At 40.2% G+C, this 10,595-nt stretch overlaps 1 protein-coding gene across 4 annotated transcripts; it reads left to right on the top strand.

Moving 5' to 3' along the window:
• The first annotated feature begins 662 nt into the window (after nt 1-662).
• crtam (cytotoxic and regulatory T cell molecule) lies at nt 663-8,450 on the top strand. 4 transcript variants are annotated; one of them, XM_033651867.2, is made up of 11 exons: nt 663-749; nt 2,267-2,407; nt 2,554-2,706; nt 2,881-3,000; nt 4,831-4,986; nt 5,479-5,742; nt 6,542-6,619; nt 6,818-6,886; nt 7,055-7,204; nt 7,534-7,620; nt 8,060-8,450. In XM_033651867.2, the coding sequence occupies exons 1-11, from the start codon at nt 704-706 to the stop codon at nt 8,233-8,235; spliced, it is 1,440 nt and encodes a 479-aa protein (XP_033507758.1). In that variant the 5' UTR covers nt 663-703; the 3' UTR covers nt 8,236-8,450. The 4 variants fall into 4 exon arrangements, with proteins under 4 accessions (XP_033507758.1, XP_078028299.1, XP_033507749.1 ...); XM_078172173.1 differs by having other exon boundaries at nt 7,519-7,620; XM_033651858.2 differs by having other exon boundaries at nt 2,267-2,413.
• The last annotated feature ends 2,145 nt before the right edge of the window (nt 8,451-10,595 follow it).

Raw genomic sequence — 10,595 nt, 5'->3', positions numbered from 1 at the left:
GTCATGTATGTTACTGTATTTTGGCAATATGACAGGGAATGTTGTGTTAAAAGAGGACAAATATTTACTGAAAATCTTTAGCAGCTTGTAGAAAAAGCAATCACGAGAAAGTGGTATAAGTCAGATCCACCAACACAAGATGACTGGTTGAAAATTCTGAATAAAATATATGTTATGGAACAGTTAACTCATAAGATAAGAACTCAAGAAGATCAATGCTGAGAAAAATGGAAGAAATGGACTATCTAAACATCGACGACAGGATAAGGACTACCACACTGATAATATAGGAACAAACTCTAGAGACATTGCAATCCAACATGTTCTTTTTCTATTGTTTGTGTTTATTTGTCTCCTCTTTTGGGAGATTTATGTTACACTTTCAAAAATCCAATAAAGAAAAAGTATCCAAAAAAAAAGATACTTAACATTACATATTTTCATCTTTTTTATTAAATCAATAAAATATTGTTGGGCAGTATTACTGGTAACTGCAACATTCAGTTTCAGAAACATGAGCTAAAGTAAGAATCTTGAACTATTAACCTGGTACTTTTAGGTATCACATGAGAATCTCTTGAACCAACAGATCTGTGGAAACCACGGGGCTGATGTCATGGAAGGTCCCTCAGTGCAGTACAAATAGAACAAGAGATGAGGAAGCACGGCAGAGCTGAAGTGTGACTGTTAGTGACAGACAAAGATGGAACTGAAGCTGCAGCTCTGCGTCTTCGTGTTACTCATACAGGGTGAGTCCTTTACTTTCAATGCTTGTTGACTAATATACTTTGTTATGAAAAGTAGCTAATGCTGAGAGGGGGACGATGAACTGAATCTGATTATTAAAAATGGCAGATAAAGCTACTGGAAGTGATGACTTTGCTTTTGACTACTTAGATATAATACTTTACTCTCTATGGCAAAGTGTGATTGAAAATTTGATGGTTTATTTCAGAAAATTTGGATGAAATTAAAATCCCTGATGCTATGACAATACAAATGGTTGTATTTGTCCTCAGTAAAAGCACTGTTGCCTGGGCTCATGCTTTTAAAGCATTAGATTTGTATGTTCTATGTGTGAAGCTATTGATTCAGTCAGGGTTGGAAATTAACTTTTGGATTTCAAAATCTACCAGCCCATCAGTAAATTACCATTGTTTTGGGTTTTTTTGGCTTGTGAGTGAAACAGCTTGCATATCTTACCAGCCATTTGGCTGGAGGCTGTTGCTAATTTCCAACTCTGGAATCAGTCATCTGTAGCGGTGATGAATTGCATCCTCATTTGAATTCCCATCCAGTTTCCCCATGTTTTATTTCATTTTGTCATATTTCATTCAGTTATTTAAGACATATCAATCTGCCACATTCTATTACAGTATATATATGTATGTATGCATGCATGCTTTTATATGAATATACACTGCACACATCACATTGTTTTCTCTTATGAGATGTATATATTTTACATTGCATGTAGCATTTCCTGTGAAATTAAATGTTCTTTACAAATCAGGCTTTAAAAAAAGAAAAAGAAAATGTCTCATACACAGTCTTTTAAGTCTGGAAAAAAAACTCCCAAAAACATGTTTCTGTGCCGTCTTAAGTGTGTATCAGAGTGCAATTCTGTGGTTTTCATACATTCGTTCCATTGTTGGTTAAAATAATGTCATATCTAACACACAACCCACGCGTGTGAAAAGTCTTGATAACCTCTGATCCTTAAGCCCACTGTCCTCACTGCTAGTGTCACTATGCCCCCACAAATGTGTTTTCCAAACAGCTCATCATTCTCACCCCACAGGAAAGAAAAAGCACCCAGAGCCCCCGTTAACAACCCACTGCATTTCTCTTACTTTCTCTTTCACTGTGAAGTAACTGACCACATTACTTCCTGTCACATCAGAAATACGTTATGTGTGTGACAGGGGGTCTGCTTGTTTTAAAGTTGCAGTACACACACACACACACACACAGTCCCAGGCCAGTGTCACAGACAGGAACAGATGAGTCAACCTGTGAGAAACAGGTTTTCAACCTTCGGACACCTCTGTGTGCGAGGGAGGGAAACATACTTTGACTGCTCTTGACTTCACTTTATAATTCCAATGGAAAGTTCAGTTTGTAAAGAGTAGAAGGGGAGCTGCTTCAAACTGGGGTCATTCCATAGAATGTTACATGTATGATCAAACTCTATGTTGTGAAAATAATGTTGAGTTCTCACTGTGAATTTTCAAGGAAATTGATGTTCCTATATTTGTGATTACAGTTTCACTTGCGGTGTGGCAGCACGTGACTGTGAATAAAGGTCAGACGCTCATCTTAAGCTGCCCACTTACTAATGCTCACAAAAACAACGTGGACTGGAAGAACCCTGAAGGATATGTTATGTTCTTCAATCGCATCAGAGGTGAAGGTGACAAACCTTTTGTTTATATCACAACTACAAATGTTGCATAAGCAGTGACATAGATGTCTCATGTTTAGAGCCAAAGTTACAAGATTCTTTTTCGAATTAAAAATATTAAACATCTCTTTAATTCCCCTCCCTTCCAGCTTTAAAGGACAAGCGCTACAGCATCATCAAACTGTCTGCGTCAGAATTCACCGTCAGTATTTCCAATATCACCTTCAAAGATGGTGGCAACTACACCTGCTCTCAGTATGGCGACCACACAACGGAGAGGAAAGTGGAGGTGACAGTGTTAGGTGAGAGTAATGCTGTACTTGACTGGCTCACAGAAGCTTGTCACAATATGATACTAACGTAACATTACTACTGCAGCTATAACCTTTACTATGACTCACCATAAGCATTGTATTGTTAGTGTGATGAGCACTTCATGATCATAACATTTGCTCTGATGCTGATTTTTTTTAAAGGTCATCCCAGGATGAAAATGGCAAAGCATGACGGAAACTTTGTCATAAAATGCACTGCTGAGGCAAACCACTATCCTCCCCAGATCGTTTGGAAACTGGATAATGGGCCTGAATTTTTTCGTAAGTTTGTAATTAATTGAAGCTGTGAACTTAGAGTAAACTGCTAAGCTACATTGTTATGAAGAAGCAAACCAAAGTGAGGCATGAAGGTACTGTAACATGAATTTGACTCACAAAGGCACATCGGCTGCCATTTTTAGCCACAGGTTTGTGGTTTTGTATCTTGCACACTGCTATTCTCTATTTAGTTCTCTTACTGCTGGTCTGCACTCTGCTCAATGAGACATTTTTATCCTGCAGACAGTGCAGACTGTCGCAGCTTTTTTAAGGCCCTGTCTACACGTGTGTTTGAAAACAGATATTTTCACACTCTGTTTTAAAAAATAATTCTGTCCACATGACCTTCATTTTACAACATATCTTCGTCCACACTAGACACAAATTGACGCCAAACGCTCACCCGTATTAGCTGTTTGTAGCAGTCTCCCCTCTTCACAGAGGTAGTTACGTGCACAGGCGAACATTACCTTTTTTCAAAACACCTACTGGAGATCTCATCACTGTTTATTTCCCTCCGATGTAAGAACGAAAGAGCTTACTCAAACATGCCAGTGATGCTCTGGACATACAAAAGATTTCCTTCCACTGCTCATTGACAACAATTCCACTCTGGAAATATTCCCACCATCTGCTGGTTTGGCCGGTCCTGATGATCCTAAACTGCCGTTTCTGGTAGACTTTTAACAGCAGACACTGAGGTGGAGCAAAAACATCAGATGCCTCCATTCATCTGTGAAGTGGTGCAGTAATACTAAGTTTAAGTGTTAAGAAGTCATAAGACCAAGCAGTGCTAACAAAACGTAGTACGCAAACCAGTAGTCCACTGGGAACTGCCCATTGGTTTAACAGGCCATTGGTTCGACATCCCATTGTTCCGACCATATTAAACTCATTGTTGCGAAGTCCGTTCTGAAATCATCATGATGCCCTGTGGTTAAGGTCTGGTTAGGTTTAGGCACAAAAAACACTTGGTTAGGGTCAGGAAAAGATCATGGTGTGGGTTAAAATGAAAAAGAAAGTGACAAACACATAAGCCGTGAGCCTGCTCCGCCTCAAGCCGGTCGCGGTGCACCATACACCCGCCGCGAGCTGTTCAGCACTGCGGACAGTCATACTAATGGGATGTCGAACCAATGGGCTGTTGAACCAATGACATGGACCCAGTCCACCATTGTTGTTTCATTAGCTTTAAGCAAGAACATCTCCTAAATGCTCCATTTTACTTGTCCACACAGATACACAGTACGCGGAGGTTTGAAAAATCTGTACTTTAGAAGGTTTTTAGCAGGTGCAAACTCGTTTCCGTGTGGATGAGAGGCCAAAACACAGAGGAAAATATGTGTTTACAAATGTAGACAAGGCCGACAGATGAAACAAGTAATATGACCTTCTAATTCAGGATTTATTTTATCCAGTAGTTTTGTGCATGGTGCAATACACACTTATGAAAAAAAATAGTATGTTTGGACACCTCTCATTATTTCTGAACACCCAGCTCTTTTTACTGGCCATTGCAGTTGCACTTTTGTAGGTGTATCAAAATTAGATTCAGAAACCACAGAGTGGGCTCATCTCTTGATCTCACCTGCCTCATTTACCGTAATGTTTACCCACTTATGGTGGGTTGGTAGGTGTTAAAGCCCCGATGACGACCATAACCTTTAAATTTGACAGAACATAACACTTCTACAAATATATAGTCCTACTCATCTTTTTTTTTTAATTCTGAATGTCACAGATTAAAGTATGATATGATGGTTCTTGGCAACTGCTGCCAGCTGATCCACCTGCTTAGAAACTGATACTAATGACATCTGTCCTATTCCACAGATCAAGTCCAAGTCCATCGTGAAGACAAAAAATGGGTCATAATAGATATGTTACACCTTCACCCTGTGGAGAACAGAGTCACTGTGAAATGCCTTGTTCGCCACCCAGCTCTGCACTCACGACCTCTGATGAACTTTGTCAAAATTGGCAAAGAATGTGAGTACAATTCATTTCATCTAAAAATAAATCTCACCACTAGCTCCAATTTTAGTGACTACAACTTCGGAAGGTCTTGGGTCAAAGATTTCCCCAGCAGAGAAAAATTTGTAAAAACGACCCATGAATTAACCAACGCTTGTTTACTTTAAAGCACTTCTGCATAAATGGTGATGTTTGAGGAACAGTGAAAACGTAGTTGTGTCGTCACAAAACAGGGAAAGCACTGGAGAGGGATTTTTCTCATGAGTTACTCCATGACACTGTCTAAAGCGCAAGACTGTGAAACTTGACCGACCAAAAATAAAAAAAAAACACCCCCTGTATTTCCTCTTTCTGTATGTTGCAAATGGTGTTGTTTCCTGTATTCTAATGAAAACCGATATGTGACTTGTCGGTTATTGAAATGTCAGCAAGAATTCTCACTTTGATTTTCCAATAATTACATACTGTTTCTCCTTATCAATAATGTAATTCCCCTCTTTGTCACAGCGCCAACCCCCCAGCGGACAACCACAACCACTTCACCCACAACCCAGCCTCAGGGGTCAACTGAGGTCCCAAGAACAACAACTGGCTGGTTCAGACCAGGGAGAACAACACGGTACCTCACAACCAGAGACGTGAACAGGCCTTCATCAGAGAGCTCCATAAAGTTATCAACTGTCCCCTCCAATGAGCCAGAGACGGTCCTAACAACCACTAAACCACCTCTGAACCCTGATACATCCACAGGCTCACATCTAAGCACTCATGGTAAATGAAACTGTTTTCTTTTGCATTTGATTTGGATGTCACATGATCTTCAAGTTACAAAATATTCCACATCAGATGGCATACACCTTAAATGCTCAATATCCATGAAACATAACAATGTCTACATGAATTTATTTAACTGTACATTATCTAAAAAAGGAAAGTAAACTTTACATCACAAATATGGAAGGATAAATGGACCTTAAATGGTTTTCCACTATGCTACCTCCCGTATTTATGGCTTTGTATGACACATGTATAATATTAAACATACTGTAAGCCTGTGGGATGGAAACTACAGCCACTCAGCTTTCACTAGTGCATTTAGATCAGGCACTTAACAACCACTGTAGAAGTGATGCCACTAGAAGAGTTTCCTGTGACGGAAGTGTCAAGAGTATAGTGCGAAACTGAATTATGTTTGATGTATTCATAGACTCTGGGGATGGAAATGTGAGGCTATATGCAGTTGAAGTGACTTTCCGAGATATACTGTACAGATCATCATGAGAGATTTGAGATCCCAGTTCGAAAAAAATGCTGTTTCCATTTTCTTGAATATTTAAATTCAGAGGTTTGAACCTTTAAAAACATAAAGATAATACGTCAAAGATGAATCAATTTTGACATGAAAAGTTACACAGAACCTCACAGTTCCAATCTTTTTGAATGAAATTTGGTTATCTGCTTGTTATCATGAATTAGGGAAATTATTTAAAAAAAAAAAAAAAAAAAAAAACTTTTCTGACTTCTAGATTCTCATGAGGCTTATTTATCTATACATCTTCATTTCTTTTAGATGACTCAACAACCTCTGTATTGTCGGCCTCAACCAGGACGAGGAATGATACCATCAGTAATTCAACAGCCACAACAGGTATGCTTTCCATCCAGTGTACTGCAGGAGTATCTGCAAAACTATTCTTTACAAACGTCTGTCTGATCCCACCTAGTGGTTATTCTGAACAAACACAACTGAGTTGTTCCTTTTAGAAAACAGGGTTGACATAGACTGCAGCAACATATTTAAGTTTGTGATATTTACTGTGACTTTCTTTCTCATGACCCCTTAAAGGCTGGACATTTGTCTCTGAGACAACAGAGGAGATCATATCCTACAACCAAACAGAGGGAAACAGAACGGGTAAGGTCACACTGTTAACATTATCAGATGCCTGCATGGCTCAGACTAAAGTTCAGTTGTTCTGGTATGAAAAAGATAATGAGATAACAATGAGATAAAAATGTGTACTCGGCTTACAGTAACTAAAGTTTTGCTGAACAAACTAACCAGCATTGTGTCTATTCCCAGGAAGCGTTAATGACTCAAACATGCAGAAAGGAACTAAAGGAAATTCCTCATTGCTGGTTTTTCTGGTGACTTGCCTGATCGCTGGCCTACTGGTGGTAGTCATTTTTTTTGCCATCAAGCTGAGGAGGGCACACATCGCCTGGAAGAGAGGTGAGCAGACCACATTCCCAGTTTCTGCATTGCATCTAATCACACCAACATCAGACTGAAGCTGCCATTTGAACTTACGTCAGGGCCTTACATTAGTGAGGCAAATCTCACATTATTATCTCACAGATAATAATCTCATTATTATTAAGTTTCTCAAGTGAGTCTGTTATGCTTACATGGTCTTCTGCTTCATGTGTGATCTAAAACATCAGTAAAAGCGTAAAATACATAGACTATGGAGTAGTTACACCACAATGCTACAAGTGTTTTTGAATTTTTTGAATGTATTTTTGTTTAAAGAAAACATGTGACAGTTTTTATTGTTACAGAAAATGAGGAGTCGGATCAATCCGAGGAGAGCAGTAAATCAAAGTCAAGCCAGGAAGACAAGAACCCCCAAGGACAAAGGAGGAGAGGTAAGCAGATGATTCAGCACGCCTTTTAATTAAAGCCTCTGATCAGAGGCAACATGGAAATGTACTGAAATACATTTGTGCCAGCAGAGACTGTAATCCACCTACAACTATTTGAATTCCTCTCTTTCCCATGACATGCTTTGTGAGTTAGGACATGGATAATTTACAGAAATGTTGTGCTATAAGTCATAAGTTAATTTATCAAATCATCAAATGCAACTTTCAGTTTTAGGAAATGAATGAAGCTCAATACAACATGGCTGGGAGGCATGTTTGCTCACTGTTGGCAGCCTTGGGAAAAATTCAGCCTAGCTTGCTGCCAAGCACAGTCTCTGATGACACACTCATCTTTCCATAGAAACAGGGTGGCAACCTGTCTCTGTGATGAATCATTGATTGTGAAACACTCTCTCTCTCTCTCTCTCTCCCTCTCTCACAGGGATCTTCAACACGGCATTCACGCAGTATGTCGTTGAAACACCAACAGCGATAACCTCAGTGATAAACACTTCTGCGATGGCAGCAACAGAGAGTGAAAATAAAGAGCAGGATTCTCAACCTCGAAGCCCGGCACAAACTCCAGCCAAGAGCAACATAAAGGAGACAGAGCTATAACGATCTGTAAAATACAGCATTGATAACAATAGCAATATCATCAGCACTTTTGCTATGCTTGTATATTAAGCTGAATAGCTTTTTTATTGCACCTGTAAGAAAGAGTATATGTTTACACAGAAACGAATGTGACAACTTGCCAATACCCAAAGTACTGTATTGTACCCTGTAAATTCTGTATACATTTTGTGTTTACACAATAAATTATATTTTGCTACAACACAATGACCCTCTTTGTTTAAACATGGATGGAAGATGTTTAAGGGAAATAGTAGCTACTGAATGTGACTCCAATATGTGTGTAGCCCTTTAAAAGGCTTTGCTATTCACTGACCGCTATAGAGGTTCCGCCTCGGCACCCTGAGACAGAGCTTGGCACTCACCACCCTGTCAAGAGGGAGTGAACACACCTTACAAAACACAAGTGCACCTGCTGTTCACCCTCCCTTTTGAAATCAACAACAACAATAGAACAGGGGCCAGCTGGGCCTGTAGTTGAAGGGTGTGGCATGTATTCATAGAACTGGAGTTACAGCTACTTATTTCTATTTTGACTGTATTATGAGTTTTAGGTTTCAATATTAGTACATACCGGAGGCAAAAGCCATTATGGATGTCATGTACCCCCAACTGGGCCTGAATCTGTGCATACAGCAACTCAGACTAAATTGCTGACTGGGCGGAAATCCATGGTAACCCCACAGACTTTACACTGAGCACAAGCACTGAGTGAGACATACTGACAGACATCATATCCCTAAGGCAGCACAAAGGTAGAGATGGGAGTCCATGAATAAGAAGATAATGGTGACCATGATGGCAGCCTGTGCACAATGCAAGGCTCACTCTCTCTCTCCAGATATTCTGGAAATCAGTAGTTATCTGCCATTTATTTCAAGTGTGTTCACTCAGAACAGTGTTGCATTAATATTATAGAGCCTACAAGACCTCTTGGACATTAGATTTCACTACTTGGACAAGTTAATTGTTTATTCCAGTGATCTTCAAGACATCAGAGGCCACAAACAGCTCTGCCAGTCATGAGTGCTTGCAGGCACAGTTGAGAACTTAAAGGGGAAGAGGGGAAGGCTAAATGCTAAGTTAAAGCTCAGCCCCCATCGACTTTCTCTGCCTAGAATTTTCCTCTGCAATATACGGTCTCTGGCAGACAGAATGGATGAGCTGTGGCTGTGGATAATCACTCATTAAACCATTTTGGACAGTAAAATTATAATTTCTACAGAAACATGGCTCAACAGCAATAGACATTGCATTTATGTTAAGCTTGGTGCACGGACACTCCTATAATCAAAAGTCAGTGCTCTGCTAACCTTGAATATCTCATGCTTAAGTGTAGCCCTCTTCTCTGCTCAGAGTTAACATGAGAGCTGACTGCAGGATACATCCACTAGATACTAATGCCAAGCTTGCAATGAAAGAATTGCATGCGACTATTAGCAAACAACAGACTACACACCTGAGGTTGCCTTTATTGTTGCAGGTGACATTAGTCAATCCAACCCCAAGACTGTTCTCCCCAAATTCCACCAACATGTCTCATGAGTCACTAGATGAGACAGGACCTTTGACCGTGTTTACACCAACATGGCTGAGGCATAGAAAGCTGTTCCCCTCCCCCACCTTGAATAGCCTGGCCACCTCTCATCATTCCTTCTCCCCAAACCACTTTTATGACCCTGATCCACACTGGCATTGACTCCTATACACCCTCTGTTTTGGACTATACCAATGGTAACATCAAACACCACAACACCACCCTCAAACAGATTACAATGTATAGAATCAGAGGCCATGGAAGAACGGTGAGGTCTGCCTACTGCACACGACACCGTGTTCAGATCAGGTGAGGCCTACATCCATTCAGGGCCAACCTGAGATAGCCAAGCACAGCCATAAAAGGCCCGTTTCCACTGAAGAAGTTCCTGGTACTATTTGGGGGGCAGGAACTACTACAGGAACGTCCTCTCACTTGGCCCTCTCAACCGCTGTGTCTCCACTGAGAGAGCGGAGTAGGAAGAAGGTTCCTGTAAAGTTACCGGACTGAGCTAACTGGAGTAGTTTCATGTCGTTTCCGACAACGGGAGGCTTTTAACAGATGACGTCCTGATGTTAGCTTTGCTGCTGCTGTTAGCTGTCCCTGTCAGCTGATACTTTCTAGACATTGTGATTTCCCAAAACTGAATAAATACCATACATAGCAACACAAAACTGCTTTGTTAGCTCAATCATGTTGTAACTAAGATATCTGCCAGAAAAAATATTTTTTTCACAGACCGTTTTTTGAGTTTGTTTACATGGAGGTGGAAGCTATGAACGAGCTAACCCTCGTCTGCTGAGTT

This window comes from Epinephelus lanceolatus, chromosome 11 (assembly GCF_041903045.1).
Source record: "Epinephelus lanceolatus isolate andai-2023 chromosome 11, ASM4190304v1, whole genome shotgun sequence".
In the NCBI taxonomy this organism is placed as follows: domain Eukaryota; kingdom Metazoa; phylum Chordata; class Actinopteri; order Perciformes; family Serranidae; genus Epinephelus; species Epinephelus lanceolatus.
Note: the sequence above shows the minus strand (reverse complement) of the source record. Positions and strands in the feature narration are given on the sequence as shown.

Bases quoted from the DNA above. Each gene is read 5' to 3' on its own strand.
- crtam (XM_078172172.1), top strand. From the start codon at position 704: ATGGAACTGAAGCTGCAGCTCTGCGTCTTCGTGTTACTCATACAGG. The intron at 750-2,266 runs GTGAGTCCTTTA...TTGTGATTACAG, and splicing joins CTTCGTGTTACTCATACAGG to TTTCACTTGCGGTGTGGCAG. The intron at 3,001-4,830 runs GTAAGTTTGTAA...CCTATTCCACAG, and splicing joins TAATGGGCCTGAATTTTTTC to ATCAAGTCCAAGTCCATCGT.